The 19,019-nt window shown below is 40.5% G+C and overlaps 3 protein-coding genes across 3 annotated transcripts; all 3 read right to left on the bottom strand.

The window, feature by feature from the left end:
- Positions 1-1,235: 1,235 nt before the first annotated feature.
- Positions 1,236-5,585, bottom strand: LOC145711006 (uncharacterized). The gene is given in 8 exon segments (XM_081788720.1): positions 1,236-2,226; positions 2,431-2,832; positions 2,881-2,998; positions 3,065-3,222; positions 3,265-3,321; positions 3,728-4,136; positions 5,278-5,354; positions 5,405-5,585. Coding segments are annotated over 8 exon segments (2,316 nt in total). The 5' UTR covers positions 5,583-5,585; the 3' UTR covers positions 1,236-1,309.
- A 198-nt stretch (positions 5,586-5,783) lies between these two features.
- LOC145710969 (uncharacterized) lies at positions 5,784-7,247 on the bottom strand. Its single transcript, XM_081788682.1, has 4 exons — positions 7,185-7,247; positions 6,540-7,088; positions 6,290-6,459; positions 5,784-6,246 (listed from the first exon to the last, which is right to left on the bottom strand). The coding sequence occupies exons 1-4, from the start codon at positions 7,185-7,187 to the stop codon at positions 6,069-6,071; spliced, it is 900 nt and encodes a 299-aa protein (XP_081644808.1). The 5' UTR covers positions 7,188-7,247; the 3' UTR covers positions 5,784-6,068.
- A 1,260-nt stretch (positions 7,248-8,507) lies between these two features.
- On the bottom strand, positions 8,508-9,058 carry LOC145711837 (uncharacterized). Its single transcript, XM_081789527.1, has 2 exons — positions 8,599-9,058; positions 8,508-8,557 (listed from the first exon to the last, which is right to left on the bottom strand). The coding sequence occupies exons 1-2, from the start codon at positions 9,056-9,058 to the stop codon at positions 8,508-8,510; spliced, it is 510 nt and encodes a 169-aa protein (XP_081645653.1).
- Positions 9,059-19,019: the final 9,961 nt, after the last annotated feature.

Raw genomic sequence — 19,019 nt, forward strand, 5'->3', positions numbered from 1 at the left:
TCCGAATGTAAGAATGGAAGCAGAAACTAAAAAAGAAACCGCATCAAATATGCCCATCGTTGATTCATTGAACGAAACCCTTTTTAGAGTATTTTTTTTATTTATTACTTATTTTCTACTTTTGCTAATGGGTTATTTTACGAAATAAAGAGGGTAGCATCAAGGAGATGGATTGAGTGGGAAGTGATTAGTCCGCGGAATTAGAGCCGTTTCCACAAATTAGTCAACTTTTACGATCCTCCCCAAAAACCATAAACGACTACTTTGCATCCGAAAAATGTCACCGTCTTTACAATGCCAAGGCTGTCCAGCTAGCGAAGAAAATAGATGGATTCTCAAGCACAAAGAGCTACAAGTAGAAAGTTAAGATATCTTGCCTTAGTTTTTCTAAAGGAACCCATAAAGGTATCGTCCGGTCCCATAAACAACAGTATCATCACTTGCAATCACGTGAGATAATTTTTGAAGTTCACTTTCGCGCCGATCGATTTCTGATCTTGTAATGGATAAGTGAGCATAATTCTGTGATGTGGAGCGCAATTATGAAATTGCGTTTTCGCGCACGGCTGGAGGGCTCAGTTGTTCGACATGGCAAGCTTCTTTGAAATTAAAAAAAAAGAAGAAGAGATGAATCTATTTCTTCTAAATTTACTTTTTATTTACAGCCATGGCAACCCTTATCACAGCAGCAACAACCACAGCAACGGTAATGATACAAACAAAAATAATAGATACGTACAAAAGAAAGTAGGAGATACACGTTGATAATCGTTTGCGGATACCGGTTGTTTCTGCCGGTGGTGTAGCTGCTTCAACATCTGAGTTGTTAAGAACTATAGTTGTTATATGATATAAGTTATATCCAAGTTTACCTGGCGTACAGTCAGTAGGGTCGGCTGTATAGTTTGGTGGAGGAGATTCGCAGTTGTACTTGATAGAGTTATGAATTTGAAGAGGAAGATCAGGGATCGGAGCTTTTGTTTATATTAGTTAGATTTCTCTTGTCTGAAAAACCTGATCCCCATTGAGAAACACAGTCTTCGTAAGAAGGTGGTGCATCTGCAACACCTTTCATCTGATGATTCCCTGTGGGTTGATTCATGTTTCTTCAATGTATATTTTTCTCTATGGTTTGTGAGACTTAATGACCGGTTAGCCAAAATTCGCAGACTAGGTGAATGATTTCAATGTTTCGAGTTTGCATTACTCATCAAAGAGACTCATTTTATGCGGGTTTTTTCCATTCCGAGGAAAATTTCTTGATTTTATTGAAAAATATTTCTAGATTCTCTTCCATGATTTCAGTTCACTAAATATCTTCACAGAAAAGGTTTACTTTGTCTTCGCTTGTGACAATAACATTCGCCGAGACTTTGCCACTGACGGGGACAGTACAGTTCAACTGAGTCGGCACTTCGTCGATGAGCCACTCTAGAATGATGACTTCTTCCTCGACTCCATTCATGTCGATGTAAATATGAGAGGGGTCGATGTCCATTCGAGCAAATCTGACGGGAGATACGGAGGTCATTTTTGAAGTCGTCTCGCCGAAGAGCGAGATTTCGTGATTCAGCTGAGTTCCCATTTTCCAAATCGGCGAGCCAGAAAAGACGACGACGAGTTCACTGTAGTTCCCAACGTTTCTGTACTTCATTTCGTCTCCGTACTGTCCTTTGTAGTAAGAAAACTCGCCGGTATGAGTTACAGCCATGTAGTTTTTGGACTCTTTATGGGCTGGCTGATGGGAAATAAAAGGAGGGTTGCTTTCAGCAAAAGCCATGGTCAAATCAAAGAGGGTTTCGTTGGTGTCTCCGATCTGAGAGTACGTGAACCACTCCGTAGTTCCGTTCAGGTAGAGTTTTGTATCAAGCGTCCAAATGAGAATGTCAGGAATTGACGCGGGAACTGATGGCTTGAGAATTCTTCCGTCTGGCATCATCGTTCTGTTCAGCAATTTCATGTCCGTCTTCCCGATTTGGTCGCCGATACCAACTGGTCCGGTGGACAGAGTGGCGACCATCGCTTGTAAGTATGTTCTAAATTCGTACTTGTCTCCATAACGAGGATTGCCAGGCTGTTCTTTTGTAGTCCAGAAGACATCTTTGAACGGAGCCAAACCGAGAGCGTTCGAGTAGGTTGTGCTGATTCCGATGTCCCACTGACGATTTCCAGGGTGGTAATCGTCGGAAACGCGGATGATGGTGACAGCAGGGATTTCTAATGACTTTCAACCGGTTTATTCTTTGACAATTTTTATGTGCAAAAAACCATAAGTAGCGTTCATCTAAATCAAATGCATAATATTTTCTATACGGCTTTTTCGAAACTTTAATTATAGGATTAAGTAAAGTTGAGAAGAAAACTGATGCACGTCAATACAAATGATCCACAAATGTAGATTCTACATGAACATTAAGATAAACCCTTACTGAAGCATGTGTCTAGGCATAGCCATGCAATAGAGAATATTAATTCCGTGCTCTTCTGCAGCTTGACCCATCTGCATCAACCAGTCCCGTCCCAAAGTGGCACTAGTCGTCAACTCTTCCAACTTCTCCGTCTGTTTGTTTAGCCAATCCTGTTCATAGACCTTCAATCCCCAGGAAGTAGCATTCGCGAACAGATCTCGCCAAAAGTCGATCGTCGTCGGTAGCGCTGTCTCGTTCTCTCCTTTTTGAACGATAAAATCGTACTGACCCCCGTTTTGCTTTGCGTAAGACGTGCTTGCTGACCACCACCTGTTGTGAGCAGTAACTGGTAGATGCGTTTTCTCAAACGTTTCTTCCATGCCATTCGGGAAAACGCTCGGCATGGCTGTCCAGTTCACAACACCTATCAGTACACAAGTTCACTTATCGCAGCGGTTTACTTATCACAAACCTCCATGGTCCCCAGCGTCCTTGAAGTACCACCAAGAGTCGTAGTTCCAGGACTTTTCTCAGAGTTTCAAAAGTGCTGCTACTACAGTTTTTTCTACAGTGGCTTTTCTATTTGTTTTCTTTGAAAACTCTGGCTGGAATGGAATATCCTGTTTGGCAATTTTCTCAAGTTGATCTTCGTAGACGTCGTTTTGGTCAGTGTGGTAATAATAAAAGGCTCCGTTATCAGTCCAGTAACTCAAATAATTCGCAGTCATATCGGACTCCCGCTTATCCAGGGTCTTTCCATAGCGCTTTCGTAAGGTAGAGCCCAATTTGTCCATTCCTGCGGAGAAACCTTTGTCTAAATAATTGTTGGTGACAGTTGGTAGGGGTTGAAACTCACTGGAGTATGAAATTATCGTCTCTAACGAGAATCCAAAAGGTACTTCGTTTACTGATCCTTTATAGAGTTTCGAAGACGGAAGTGGAATCGGCTCATGCCTAGGCTTAGATTTACCTAGACCTCTGAACGCGTTAGATGTACAACACGAACACATGGCGGGGGTTGAACCGCGGCGGATCACACGGACCGGTTCTAAGGACTCGTAATTGCAGCCACCAGAAATGCGAATTTACAGCAATCCCGCGTAAGTGATTTGTAATGACAAAACTCAAATGACCGCTGTTGACCGATGGCGGTCGAAAAGAAGCACGGCAGACAAATGTTATTTTGCTTAGGCGAAAATTAAGGTCATGTAGATGATTGCCGCATTACAGAATTATAAACAAGGGAAAACGTGTTGGAAATGCCACCCGAGACATGAAGAAAATCATGATTTTCCCCCTTTTTTCTTAGAAACTCGAACCCATGAGCCCAAACCAAAGCTCATTGTAATAATCATTTTGCGCCACTTGAGTGTTGTGAACCATGAAGTTGGAGTACGAAGAGATAGCGAAGAACTGCCCCGCGTATCCTCGAGTGTAGTTCGCCTCGTCGAAGACAAAAAAGGGCCCTCCTTCGAGACCGCCGCACATGTCGGTCATGTTCTTCTGATCCCAGCTGCCTTTACGTAGGTCGGTCCAGCCTGTGTGATAGCCACAAGGGTTGATGTAGTAGGCGTCGCTTTCTTTGGGCACCTTGACTGATGGAAAGGACGTGGACACTCGATCTCGGTCGTAAATCGACATGTTCGGATAATTCGGAAAGAAGTGTTGCCCGAAGACGACCGTTTCAAGGTCGTTGTAGTTACGCATGTAGACGTGTGCCTCTACTCCCTAAAAAGAAAGAGAAAGAAAGTCAACAATCCTTTTGACTAGAAATTGCTTCAATCAGGTCTTCTTGCTCTTAGATGAAGGATTTTAAAATAAAAGGAAGCTACGCTTTTGTAGCCTCAGTCAAAAATTTGTTGTTCTAAACGTAATCTATCGTTCTGATAAAAATTTTCTGTCAAAATTTCGGCGCACTATAAAATATAGGTTCTATTTCAAATTGAGCCTATTATGGTGTTTATATATGTAGAATTTGGTACATTCAATTCCTCTTCTTCTGCAAAAGTGCTTCCTAGAAATAAGTTATAGAAGAGGTCAAAAACCTCCGCAAAAATTGAGATCATTCGTTAATATTAAATTGATTCAAAAAAGTTATCCACCGAATATCCGAAATTTACTTGAATGAGGCTAAAAAGAGCACATTATGGCTATTTTATGTTAAAGCTGCTCTAGAAGATTATGACCGAATGATTTTGAAAAAAGATTTCTAAATTGACTCAAAATGCAAAGTTTTAAAAAATATAAATTTTGCTAAAAAATCAGGCGATTACGGTGCTTATTTTTTTCTATAAAGAACCAAGTTGGCTCTATTAAAAATTTGTATTGACGGATCTTACGTCCACTGAAGAATATGATTAAAATAACACCTATATTATTAAATATTTGAATGTAGGGAACAAAATTTATGTTATGGTCTCTCTGTACATTTAACAATTAGTTTTATTGACACCGCATTATATCAAATATCTTTATCAGACGGTAAGTACCGTCTATAGACAGTTGTCTATAATGCCTATAATAATCACTATAAAATGTCCAAAAAAAGACAGGAAAACAACTGTAAAATATTGCATTTTCATCAAAATTGGCTCCAGAGCAGACAGGAAATGAGGGCTTTCTGGAAGCAACCGTACTAATTTTGAGGTAAAAAAGTCTTACGAGATGGACCGGATGTGAGCTAAAGTTGCTCCGTACGTCTATCGCACCTATCCGTTTTTCGAGTAATAAGGAGCACATAGCTCCTAAGCAAAAATTGTTATTTGTGTTTAATTACGAGTTGTCATTAGTATCAATGCTTGTATCTGACCTAGACGATAACCAAAAACTCTATATTGAAGGAAAAAAGCCGGCACTTATGGTGCTTTACCTTCGGCGGAGCAAGCATCACGAAGACAGACTCATCATAAGCGCCAATTACGTCCTCTCCATATCTGTGCATTTGGACTAGGAAAATATTTCATCTCAGAAGTTTGGGGCACGTGTTGAAAAATTACCGGGTACGACTTCCAGTTCTCCGTTAATGGTATTGTAGCATTCGCCATTCTGGCAGAGCATGTAATGTCCCGAATCAAGATACGCTCCCTCATCGCCACGGATGATCCACTGGCCGTTGGGGGTCACGTCGAAGTGGTACGCCGCCGCGAAAATCGGCAAAAAGAGAAAGAAAATCATGGTTTGACTCTTCTGACTGTTCTGACCCAAATTTCATCAGTTATATATTCTGCAATAAAATTTGGGCGTGGTGATACTTGACTTGAGTATTTGAACCGGAGGTAGTTACCTTCCATTCAATTTTTATTGCTCTTTATTTGCCTGCGATTTTGCAAGAGACGAAATTCGAGAGAGCAAGAGATTTTTGAGTTTTTATAAGATGATATTTTTGTTTATTTATATACAGAATTTTTATGAAAAAAAAACAAACCTTTTTGGTCAGATCGTTAGCTGGATGGATGGAAACATGGCGGCAGAAGAGGATCTTCTTCTTTGTTCATTTTCTTGGTCATCCACCTTCAGTGTCGCGGAACTTTTTCAAATTTACAAAATACAAGCAATTACAGATGATTTTTTCTAGACAAATTTTACATTGACCTCCTTGGAAAAAATGGTCAAATTTTTAAAATTGTCCAAAGTCGTTTAAGCTTTAGGACACTAGTTCTTTTAGTTCTCGCCGACGACTGAGTACACGTGGGGGTTTCCTTCCTCGTTGACGACGACCTCGCCTCCTCGTCCGCTGCACTGACCGGCTGGCACTACTGAAAAGTTTTCGACAAAGTTCTCGCTATCCAAGAAGCTCTGGCTTCGGCAGCATTCGCTGAAGTTGACATCGTATGGGTATCTGAACAGAGAGTTTGCTGCTTGCCTCGGGATCTTTAGGAAACCTGTTGGGGTAAAATCCACAGCAGTTCTGTTTGTCGTGACCGTGGAACTGCTTGTCGCAGGACGCATTGTCCTGTGGGTTGAAAGAGCCGCCGCCGTTGATAGTTCGGAATTGCTCGTCCATGCAGTGGCTTCCCCAGAGCTCGTCATCGGGCTCGTTAGCAGCGCAGTCCTATGTTGATGGGTTAATGAGGAGCAATTGGAAGTTACTGGTGTTAATGAGTATTTTAGGTATTTGAGGAGAATTCTTACCTGTTCGGCTTTAGCAATGTTTTCGGCGAATCGTTTGTCGCATTCACAAACGTTTTCACCGTCCTGTTTTGGGTTGTTCGAGCAGTCGAGTTGTCTGTTTCCGGCGGCGTCTTCGGTGAAATCGACACTGTAGGCAACATCGGTGTAGTTGGCGGAGTAATCATTGAGGACGCACTTGTAGCATCTGTAGAGTTCTTTGCAGTGGTGATCAACCATGTCCTTGGTCTTTCCACCGCCGATGACGCCGTCGGCTGTGCCTTGAATCCAGCAGTAGCATCCGTAGTTGGTCATTTTTCCTTCAAGAGTTGTGAGCTCGCTTTCAAAGTCAGCAAGTGTGGCTGGATTTGTAGAGTCGGAGCCAAAGTTCTGCAAATAGAGCATCATAGTAGCCAGTGGTCGGAATCCGGCTTCTCCGTCAATGTCTGCTCGGCGATGACGCGGCGAACCGGTCATGTCCGAGATCCACTGTCCGGTCAGTGCTCGTTTCACGTCCGACTGGTGCATGACTGACTTGGCATAGGCTGCGGCGAGGAACGATGTGAAGATTTTCTGAAACAATCTCTTTTAAAATTTTGCTCGACGAAGCAAACATAGCTTTTATAGAAGTCTTTTTTATAAAATTTTGACAAAAAATAATCAACTTACCATTTTCTGCGTTCTGTTAAATTTTCTACTCTCTCGAATTCGACTGAATAGTGAGTGACTTAAAAAAAGTGTTTCGTTTCTTATATACCTCCGCCGAGAAATGTCCGATGCGCGATTCCTCCGAGGGCGCTCGTAAGCTTCGCGCTCGCGAAATGAGCGCGCGGTAAGACGGCGCCGCGCTGCGAAAAAGTCCCGATCGCCATCTACTAAGCTCTAGTTTTCGAGGGCTGCGAGATTCCGCTCCTAAAGGACATGGATTTCCGCGTTATGCTAGCTCTGGGCCCTTATCGCAAGGTTAAAATCAGTATCATGCAAGCTCTCATTTTCCAGTCGGAATATATTAACTGTGAACGTTTTTCTGTAAATCCGCTCTGATAAGGGTATCTAAACAGAACTCGAGGATTTATCTTATCAAACGTAGAATATATCTCGACTCAGCGAACATCTATTTCATAAATATCATCGAGTTTCGTGAAGGTCTGTAATATCTATTTGCTTTTACTGTGATAAGCGATCTCCGCAGGACTTTATCTTATGAATGTCTTCCAACGTCAAGTTTCCGACCCGCTTACGGCTTTGAAGCTGTGCAAACTCAACTAAAGAAAAGTGACAAAACAACTGTATAAATTCATTACAGATGAAGAGCTTTTTATTTCTCACAGTGGACAAAAGGAAAAATTAGAATTCTAGTCGTCGTAGGGTCCGTCTCGTTCAATCATCACCCAGACATGATAGAACATTTTTCTAGAATTTATTATCATGAATCATGATTTTAAAAAAGATGCTCTTACCCATCATCCTCCGAAAATTTAGGCCGTAAACCGACTCTATCAAAGAATTCCCTGAAAGTTTCATCCTCGCTTGCGTCGAAGATCTTCCCCTTCTCTTCCTATAAATAGCTACGTAAAGTAAAGAATGATTGTCAGGTGACCTTTTTTCGCTTGATTTCTGATAGTTCATGAGCGTTCCATTTGAATTCTTCGAGCCTCGTCAGTTTTTCATCCATTTTAGTATCTTTCAAGAGGTAAATAGAAAGCCATGTTAGAGTCTTAATTTAGATTAACAAATTTTCAACCTCGTCCCGAAAAACGTCGGCCAAGACCATCTAAACGGCACATTCGCGTTTCTAACTTGATGAAACGTTGCAGGAATGACTCCGTACGTAAGGTGCTCGAGAAGATTTCCAAAGTTGACGACGAAGGTATCCTTGATGGGCGGAATAGAGAACCACTCGTCTTTGGACATTGCTTCGAGCCCGCCAGCGTCGTCTTGCATCAAAATCGTTATGAAAGAGTTGTCGAAGTGGCCCCGAAGAGACCACCTTTATGGTGGAGTTTGCTCGTAGCAGACTACGTTTTGGGATCCCTGCGGCTCTTAAATGAGTGAATAGGGTTTCAAGAAAACAGCATTATACCGAGTCTATTTGACAGCCGTCCTTTTTCAAGACCAAGAGCAGTTTCAAAGAAGCAGAATAGTCGAAACGCAAGCTTGGAAATTTCACAGATATACTTGTGAAACAACGAATCAACGTATTCAACGTCAATGGAAGCATCCTTTTCCACAATTCCAACGAAAGGGGGCAAGTCAAAAGCTGTGTCGCTGTGAACTAGTTTTCCTTCGTATTCTTGAAGCTCTTTTCTTTTCGACGGCGAAAGATGGTAGAAATCGTAAGTGACCTGCTTTATCTCTTGAATAAGTGTTTTGTCGACTCCGTGACTCGAAATGTACATAAATCCTGTGTTCACCAGCGCTAGGTACAGTTTTTCTACTTCCTCGGGATTATGTGAGAGCACTTCAAGGTCGATTATTGGAGCGTGGTGAGCTTTTTTCGCCCGAGCATCTTTGAATTTTTCCTCTGCTGTTGTTTTTTCCATTGAACTTCTCGTTTTCTATCTCTAAGGCGACAAAATCGCGATTTCTTATTTAGTATAAAAAATCTATTGGCTTGGTCGGAAATGACGAGACTCAACCCTGCCAACTATCGTTACGGTAATTCTATCGTTGCTAGATCTCTGTCTTTGATATACAGTAAATCACTTCTGTGACGATTTCCGGTGATGTTCTTTCGAACGATAAATAAAACGTCAGCCGAACGCGCTCCACGGAAGACATTCAAGAGACAAAAGCTGGGCGGCGATAACCTTTGGCTTACTTCATAACATTTACTGAATATGCCCGGCAGTTCTTGAGAAGTCATTTTCAGGGTGAAGATAATTTCATTAACGTGCACGTGAAGTGTCTTTCCCTCGCATATCTATCAGTTTCGGCAAAACTGGACGAAATTCAATCTCTGCCTCAAGTTGATACTTCGAGCCTCGAAGTTCGAGGACGACCAAAGCCAAGAGCCTGAACCACAGAGCGTTCCACTTTCCACATTCCGATCAGGCTTCGTGAAATAATTACGCAAAGAGATCGGCTTCAAGATCACATTGCTAGATGCCTAAAATACCAGTTTATTATAAGAACCAGTATATTTGATTCATAAGTAAGACCTTTGAAGACTCTTGATGGAACTTTCACAAAGATTGAGCAATAATAGATGGTATCAAATGTGAATAAGGAGTACAGAGTAAGCAGGGGTGTTCATATGTGGAAACGGTCCAAAAATAAACAGGAAGTACTTCTTAGGTAGAAATTATTACACCGTAGTTATTTCCGCTTTAGACCCTATATAATCAACCCGAGACAACTCAAGTCATCAAAAAAAAAAGTTGATTTTTAAGATGAGCGAAACCAACAACGACCAACAAGATCGACCTCCCCACCATCGACGAGTCGGAGACGAGGAAGATCGACCTCCTCACCATCGACGAGTCGGAGACGAGGAGGATCGACCACCCCACCACCGACGAGTTGGAGACGAGGAAGATCGACCACCTCACCACCACCACCGACGAGTTGGGGACGAGGAAGATCGACCTCTCCACCATAGACGAGTCGGAGACGAAGAAGATCGACCTCCTCACCATCGACGAGTCGGAGACCAGGAAGATCGACCACCCCACCATCGACGAGTTGGAGACGAGGAAGATCGACCTCCCCACCATCGACGAGTCGGAGACGAAGAAGATCGACCTCCCCACCATCGACGAGTCGGAGACCAGGAAGATCGACCACCCCACCATCGACGAGTTGGAGACGAGGAAGATCGACCTCCCCACCATCGACGAGTTGGAGACGAGGAAGATCGACCTCCCCACCATCGACGAGTCGGAGATGAGGAGTAAGGCCAATGAAATCATCTTGCTTAGGAAAACGGACCCCCGCACCGGAACAACAACCTGATCTCTCACTTTATCCATTTCTTTATTTCTCTTTCATTATTTGTTCAATATTTTTATTTCTTGAAAATTTTGGATGAATAAATTCCCTAGCAAAAAAAAAAAACAAATTTTTCAAGCATTTTTCATCAGAATTATTATCGAAAAAAATAGCTTTATAAATTTTACGGACATTATATAGAGCTTGGCAGGTATAAATGGAAATTTTAAAATCACCCTTCATTGAATGGAGGGCCTCTATCATGAAAATTAAGGGCAGGGCTTGGATCAAATATCTGCGATGAGATTCTGACGGGTACATTAATCGATGATGTGCGACAATGAGTCTGCAGCTTTTTAGAAGCCCTCCTGTATGTTCTATTAATCCGACGCGAGCAGGTTTTGTATCTGAAGAAAAATTCCAATCCGTTAGAATTAGACACCTTCACAAACATTTTGGCACGCTTCTGTTGTATATTTAACAGAATAAAGAAGAGACAACAACACTTGCGCAGCATTTGTCTCAATTCGTGAAATTGGGTTAGAGCGTTGGCCATTCTAATCCAGAACGGTAACCAATTATACCTGTGCTTGAACTGAGTTCATTGTCCAGCAAAAAAAGCCACGTTATGACGGTTTTCAACGAAGCATTGGCAAATTCAAATTCAAACAAGGCGTTTCTTGGAAAAGCTCGTCAATTGGAGTTGTCTACGCTTTTCTGTTGGTAGTACAGGATCAGTAGCTCACGAAAATCGCGCTTTAGGCTCCTTGCGCGAAGTGCTCTCATTGAGAAGAAAAACAACGCACCCTTTGGTTTTCCGAGGGTTACAGGTTTTACCTAAAAGTTTGTGAACCCGCACTCTCTTCGCAAAAACACTCCTTGATCTTCAAACAAGGCGCTCAAACTCACGTTTTTCTGCTGATTATCTTCAGTATTCAATATTCATGCAATACATTACTGTATGAATTGAATTCTGAGAGCCGCTGATCTTTTCCGAAAAATGAACTCTTCTGCTTGGCTTTGTAGAACTAACAATGTCATGTTTTGCATGTGTCAAAGTAGATTTATATTTTCTCAGCTGACAAGAAATATCGGCTTAGCTGCAAGAAGTTTACGGTTGGCATGTATTTTTCAGAATCCGTTGTCAGACTCTTATATTGCTCCCTATTGAACAGAGAGATGCTACGGTGACCGTGTGGTCTAGTTCTTTCTAGTAGAAATTGATCATCGGATAAGCGATTCGTCTTGGAGATTCAGCCATCTAGGCGAAGATCTCTCTAACGTGTCATCAAGCCATTTTTCTTGCGTCATTTTTAAATTTATATCGCCATGAAGTTCCGTAGAGGTTGTCTTAGAACTGGTAAAAGTACTTCCCAGGCTATTTACAGCTGGTTTTTTGAGTCTACCAGCTGAAAATGATGATTAATTGGTAACGTGTACTTCTAGTTCGTCAAGTTCCGTAATACCCTTCGAGTACTGCGAATTCTCGAGTCAGTCTTCTTCTCCAGCGGCTGTCAAAGTCAAGATCGATTGCTCCTTTCACGAAATTTCCGTGAACGAAAATTCGTTCTAGGTCAAAAAGGGCGAAAAAAGGTTCCGGCAAAACTGGAGTCTTTTGTTACCAAGGTTTGTTTTTCTTGTTGATTTTCGTAGTTATCTTCATGCAACTTGAAAAGAAGGACGTTCATTTTAAGACGAAACCGTTTAGCGCCTAAACGTAAGCCCGAGCGACTTTGATCTTTAGTCTTATTTAAAACAAGCACCTTAGAAAACATCCAGCGCTGTCTCTTCAAGATCCGTCCTGTCGCTTTTTTGACGTCTCCATTAAATTACGTAGCGAGCCATCTATCAGGAGGACTTTTGACGTGAATTTCAATAAAATCAAGCTCAGAAAAAAAGATCGAAAAAAAAGAAAAAAACTTTTTTACGGCCTTTTTGAACTGATTTATCTTGAAAGGTTAAATTTGGAACTGTGTCAAAAGGAAAAAAAGCTATTTCTTAGGACGCATTACACAGATATTAAACTGAAAACTTCCTTATCACAAGCTTGGGGTCGTTTATACAACACCAACCGTTTGTGGTTCTGATAAGCATGGATCTAAACTAGAATTAAGCAAAAAAGGTAGATATGGATAAGCGTGGTTATCGTAATTTTGTTAGACCGTTGGGGAATTTAGGCGACCATTCATTTTGGTGGAGAAACCGGCACTTTTCGAAAAAAAGGAGTGACAGTCGAGACTTGGCTCGGCAACCTGTGTAGAAAGCCAGAGTCAGGGTCTGAAAGAACTGAACTGCTCGGCTTTTCATTTCAATTCTTTCAGACCCTGACTGAGGCTTTCTACACAGGTTGCCGAGCCCAGAGTCGAGATGACTGAATATTAAATTTCACGTCTAATAAAATTATTCATTCATTGAATCAATCAGTCTCTTTCGCTCTGTTTTGAAATAAAACATCGATCGAGCTGTCTTAAACGGGTTGACCTTCGGGTAAGGAGTGTCTTAATCTATTTAATGAGGAAATAAAATCAGTGTTAGTTCAAGTCGAACATCGATACAGAAAGACATCTTTTTAACTAGACTTTTTTTTTAAATTCGAAATAGTCTAGCAATAAAATCACGATTAAATCAGCTTCAAATAAATATGATAAGCCATAATATTGATCAAAATAAACGGTATTTAGTTTTACCCATTCTTTAAACGTGTCTCTATTTGATTAATTATTTTCGTCGATTAGTAAAAAAGTGCATGAAGGGGAAAAGATTCATGAATCATCATGTAAGTCAAAAATCGAGACTGCTATTCCAGGAAATACAGAGGATCGTCTCTGTTTTATGTAAAAAATTGGCTATCCTTGGTGACCATAATAAACGAGACGCTTTTTCTCGATACAGGCAAGCACTTTTACCAAAACTTTCTAGTAATTCCTTCAAAAGATAACCAAGACAAATCTCCAGATTACAAGAAACGATCGATCAAGGGAGGCGGTTTCTTGTCTGGAAGCAAGGATCAAGATGGATGGAGCCGAGCGGCAATGGGTGTCCTTGGATCTAATTATCCCGACGGAGATTATTCTTCGCAATTACGTCGCGAAGAGTTCTAAGCGCGGCGATTTTCTTTGACGATTTGGAGGACCTCTCGCTCTGAAGAAAAAACGCCATTCGTGAAGCTATCATAACACCTGCGCATTAGTGACAATGGAGCACATGAGAAATCGCCTTTGACTTTCAAGAATGAGCTCTAATCTATGTCATAAAAATGGCTTTCTTCCCGTATCTGGGACACATCCATCGACGGTTAAAATGGCCCCTGACAGATTTTATCTTTGAGATATTCTTTGAAAGTTGAACTTCCAAGTTAGAATCGAATTTGAGCATCCGAAATTGCGATGACTAGTTTAGACAGTAAATTACTTTTTAGAACTTGTAAGAGATAAGCCGATGTTTAATGCATCCTCAAAGTCTATTAATTTCCATTTGAGTAAACCTCAAGCTTATTATTTTTTGGAACGGAACTCTTTTGAAGCTATAATTTTAGAATAAACCATCATAAAGAAATGAAAGGCTTCTTCCTTATCATAAGACATTACCAAAGAGCCTATTATATTCCATAAGAATATACCTTTATGAGCAAAATGAATGATTCTCAAAGAGATTATGCTTGAAGAAAAATGTTTTTCTTAAGAATTTTTAATTTCGATAAGACGCTAAGACTTCAAGAAAAAAGGGGCGATAAGACATTCAAAATCCGCTTTACGAACATTCAATCAGATTCTCTCGCTGCACCGTGAAAAAATGGAACGCGTGTAAATCATTCCCTCACGGATTAGCCTGACGTGCTCAAATCTGGACCCTTCTGATAAGGCATTAAACAAAACCGTTTTTCGGGAATTTTTAAGATAACAAAAAGTCCGAGCTCCTTCGCCTGTCGAGATTCCGGAACGGATCAGATTCTTTTCCCGGAGGTCGCTATTCCGGCTCAACATCGTCGATGCTTTTTTCGGACATCTTTGATCCTGAGTTTTGAATGTGATCTGGGTCTTAGAGGAACAAAGTCTAATGAATCGTGTTCAGTTGAGTTTTCCTCGTTGATTTTAAGAAAAAAATGTTAATAGTCAATTCAGAATAGATTATTTGAAGTAATTAGTTTCGACTAAAAATACCAGAGCTCCATGTCAGGGAATCTTTAATCATGTCCCTGAAAACATTTGCTATCAACAGGCAGGTACAGAACTTATCATGCTGCAGATAACTTGCTCCCATTTTTTATCATTTTTTTTTACTTCGAGTCATTCTTCTCGCAAACGCTGATGAGCAGCCCCCGCCCAAGCTTAGAAGTGATAGTGTTCACGAAAGAAGCCCGAAAAATTTTTCTACAAACAGATTTTTTGAAAATTTTCAGTCCAACGGGCCGATATTTATCCACAAATTGTTTCATCTTCACGGTCCTGTATTAGACCTAGCGCTAAAAGCCTGAATAAAAGCTTGTTTTTACTTTGAAGGAAAAATAAATATTCGAGAACTGAAGTTTTCCGCGAAAATTTTAGCGCTAGAATTTAGGCCAAAAGACTGTTTATTCAAAAAATATTTTCTTAACTTTTTTTGATTTAATTTTTTGATTTTTTTAATGAAATTGAAAAGTGACTTTGGCAAATCGAATTGGTAATGAATTTGTTTTTGTACAATTTTTCACGTGTCTATGAAGTTTCGCGTTGTTTCGCGGGCAACGTGAATTTGTGCGTTTTGGATGATCAGCCCGTGCAAATAATTTAAGGCAAAGGCTATTATGTAACGCGGTTTAAACAGATCTTGGGATGAATAAATTTCTTCTTTGATTGGATTTTGGCAAAGTTCACTCGCCCTGCCCTAGAAATCAAAATCGCCAAAAGAAAGGAATAAGAAGAAAAATCGCAGAGAAAGATTACTGTGTATTTAAACGTCAAAGAATGCAGTCTTGCTAGCACGTTTCGCAGCGTCAGCGGGTGAAAACAGGCTGCCAACCGGTCGTTTTTTAGCTGATAAAACGCTCCACTCACCTGCCACTTTTGTGAGTTTTTCAAATTCTCAACTTCTGTCAAACAATTAAAAAATCGGAAAACCACCAAATTCTGCTCGCTGAAGCAACTGGATGGAAGAAACTCGGATGTAAAGAAGGTCAAGCAAGCAGTTTCGGTGGAACAGATTTTGGACGGGCTCAGCCGAGCGGTCAGAAGTTCACTCCTTTTGGATTAGTCGGGTTTATGCATAAGAAGCGGGAACCCAAAAGTTACCGAGCTGCCCAAATCTAACTGAAGCTCTTTTCTTGCTGGAGATATTTTAACGTTGCCTTTTCGTTCTGTTCTGACCTGTTTTGATAAGTCATAATTATTGATATGAGCATCAGTACTTCGCAATAAATTTTGGATAAGTAGAGTTATTTTGCAAAGATAATAAAATAGGGTTTGCGCTTGAATCATGACATTGAGCTAGTGAATCGTTAAGAGATCCCATTATCAGTACTGATAAGGGGTTCTCTATCACGAGAGTTAGGTCAGTGAACTAGGGACAGAAGTACTTCTCTTATCAACATTTAGCGTCTTATTAAGAGATCTTTGCTGCAAAAACAAGCATCCAAATTTATGGTCTCAAAAGAGTTCACGGCTAGATCTTTTCTCGGTTCATTTTAGTGAGCGAAAAAGTTACGGTTTTAGAATCTTCTATTGTGAAATTAATTTTCTTCTCGTAAGAGGATAATCTCAACCCGGACTGTAAATCTTACGTGTGTTTATCCGAGGGAAAGGCGGAAATCAACCGAAAAAGTACTAGTTCCTTTTCGCTCCTTACTGTATAATTTTCCCACATTTCGCTTCTCTCAGCTGTTTTTGCAAGTGCCTTCTTTTTGGTTAGATTGATAAAGCGGAGAAAAACATCTTCAGAGGGGGAGTGAGGGGACTTCATCAGTCTGGACTTTAATCATACGTTTGAGGCTAGTCTAATTCGAAAATAACTACGGTTCTCTCGACATGAAAGAAGTCGGAAACGGGAAGCATCGAAAATGAACTGGCGAAGACTTTTTTTGATTGATGCCTGAGAAAGCATATCTCGGATTTCGTTTACGATTAAGACCCGTTTTCGGGTAACAAAGATTAATATATAATAAGCTTACTGTGTTTAAAACAACAGTCCTAGTAAAATAACCGATAAAAAAAATACTCTATTTTCGATCATAATTTGTTCATTTTGGTTTTCGAAGAATTAATATCTAGAATAAAGATATAAAAACATGCTTAATAAAAATTGGGTAATGCTAGCCATGAAATCAGGACGGCCGAATATCGTCATAAGTTCCAAACCGCTAGAAAAGCAAAAAAAAAAAGTACCAATTTTGTCGTCATTTTGTCTACCATCAGGCGCTAGAAAAAGAACCAGCGCGCAACTTTAGACGCGCCAATTATTTGGAAGTTATCACTTTTCCCCGTTCCAGTAGCGACCCTTTTTTCATGTGTCGAAAAAAATGCACTTGGAAAAGCGAGAAAAGCGGATCACAGAAATATCTGCTCAGAATACGCGCCGCAAAAATAATAAGCACAATGCTTCAGAGTGTCGCAGATGGCCACTCACGGCGCGCTAGAAAAATAAAGCAAAGGCAAGTTAGATGACAAGTTTGGGCAGATTTCAAGGGCCTTAGGTTTTAAGAAATCTTCTTTGTACTTGAAAAATGGGTGAGTCCAAAGGTTCTAATTTGGAGCAATCCAGCGCCTGTTTTGACGGTAGTAGGGGGTTATCATTCGAGCTGCCCCTAATCCTAAACCTAACTCAGGGGGCTACGCCCCCCGGGACCTCCCTCCTAACGCCTAAACCAGGGGGCTTCGCCCCCCGGACCCCCCTTAAGAGTTCCAAGTCCCTAACCCTAGCCACTAGCCCAGATTCTAGAGATATTGGATGGCTCGAATCATAGGCTCGAATGATAACCCCTCTCCACGGTTTCGACGCTAGAAATCTTCAATCTTGGGCACAAATACTCGAAGTCCATCGACAATCTTACACCCCTCATTCGAGGCCCAGAGGAAATGCATACCGTATCGTGTCTGATTATGATAATTTTCATACGAAAAGACCTTTTAAGTAGCCACAACGCGTAACTTCTTGATGCGTTATCATGGGAATTTTTAACTAGAATTTGAGTGCAGCTCTTTTTAAAAAAAAGGTGCGACGCGTACGGTAACAACTCAAACTTCAAAAAAAGGTTGCCTAATCGTCAAAAAGTAAGAACCGCTCCTTGGCTGGAAATAAATATCCAGGGAGTCGAAATATCCTGGCTGCTTTGATCCAGCGACATATTTGATAAATATTCCTGAGGATCCTTAATCCAACTTGCTCCCCCTAAACTCGTAATGTTTTTTCTACATAACATAAACAGGATCGCGTGAAGGTCTACTATTTTGAATTCCGGATCAAATAAAGTAAAGCATGTTCAAATTACTTTCATTATTCGGAATAAATCGTTTTGCAAATGCTTACTATTAAAAAAGCTAAGCATAAATGAACAATTTTCAACAAATAGAACGACTTTATGGGGATGATGTCTGATACCGATAAAAAAAATTTTGACAAATTTTGCGTGGGCGGATACTCGGCTGCTGATTAGCCAGTTCGCTGAATCCAGGCTTCTGACTGTTTGAAAATCTCCACGCAAAGTTTGTCGAAATTTTTTCGTTGGTTCCAGACACCTCCCTGTTTTATGAGAACCTTCTTCTTGCATGAAGTTTCATTTTCAAGGTAGGTTGAGTGTTTAATAAGTAGGCTAAAAAATTTTCTTTCTTCTGAGGATCGTTAAAGGCGAAAAATTTGCGTAAAAAGTGTCTTAACTTCGTCAATTGTAATATTTTTGCTGAAAAATTCTTTTTTCTTATTTTATTTCGATTTCTAGATTAAGAAAAGATTCAAAGTCTCTTGAGTTGAAGGGTGAAAGCAGTCGGCATCAGATACCAAGTGTTGATTTCCATATTGTCGATCGATGGATGCTCGTTGACAAGACTCATTTCTATCCCGTTTTCTTTGTAATAAGCAGTTCTTGTCTGATCATCGAAAGAACCAAAGACAAGATCGAAATACTCGTAATAAGGGTTTTTCAGGGGAATTCGCACAACTTGGAGAGAAAAAATTTTAATGACATATCCCATAGGATGAAAGCAGAGTATACCTGGAGAGTGGTCTTTAAAGTCATTGTTTTGGAGAATGTACTTGTCGTTTTCAACTCGGTCAAGAGTCATTTGATGGAAAATGATTTCGCCAGAAGGAAATAAATAAGCACCGGTAACAGTTGCAGGTCTAGTGAAGGTGAATTTTTCGTGGAGAAAAACTGAACTGGGTAAAATTTGATAAAAGGAAGCTTTTACCTTCTTTGTACTCGCAAATTGATTTAGCGGGTCTTTCTTCTTTATTTTCCTCTGGTAAAATTTTTCTTATAATTTCCCAGCCACTTTTCATTAAATAAGTTTCCTGGCAAATTCGCTGAAGAAGAATCTCGATTTCATTTTGTTGAAACTCTTTTTCTTTTTCGTTTGGATTTATATTTAGTCCGGCCATGCTTCGAGG

The sequence above is a fragment of the Oikopleura dioica genome, chromosome 1 (genome assembly GCF_907165135.1).
Source record: "Oikopleura dioica chromosome 1, OKI2018_I68_1.0, whole genome shotgun sequence".
In the NCBI taxonomy this organism is placed as follows: domain Eukaryota; kingdom Metazoa; phylum Chordata; class Appendicularia; order Copelata; family Oikopleuridae; genus Oikopleura; species Oikopleura dioica.

What these genes read in the sequence shown, in the direction of transcription:
- LOC145710969 (XM_081788682.1), bottom strand. An exon ending in ACATTGCTAAAGCCGAACAG is followed by an intron (nt 6,460 to 6,539) that starts GTAAGAATTCTC and finishes CCATCAACATAG; the next exon opens with GACTGCGCTGCTAACGAGCC. An exon ending in TGTGGATTTTACCCCAACAG is followed by an intron (nt 6,247 to 6,289) that starts GTTTCCTAAAGA and finishes CTCTCTGTTCAG; the next exon opens with ATACCCATACGATGTCAACT.
- LOC145711837 (XM_081789527.1), bottom strand. Translation starts at nt 9,058, where the DNA reads ATGGAAAAAACAACAGCAGAGGAAAAATTCAAAGATGCTCGGGCGAAA. An exon ending in ACGGCTGTCAAATAGACTCG is followed by an intron (nt 8,558 to 8,598) that starts GTATAATGCTGT and finishes CACTCATTTAAG; the next exon opens with AGCCGCAGGGATCCCAAAAC.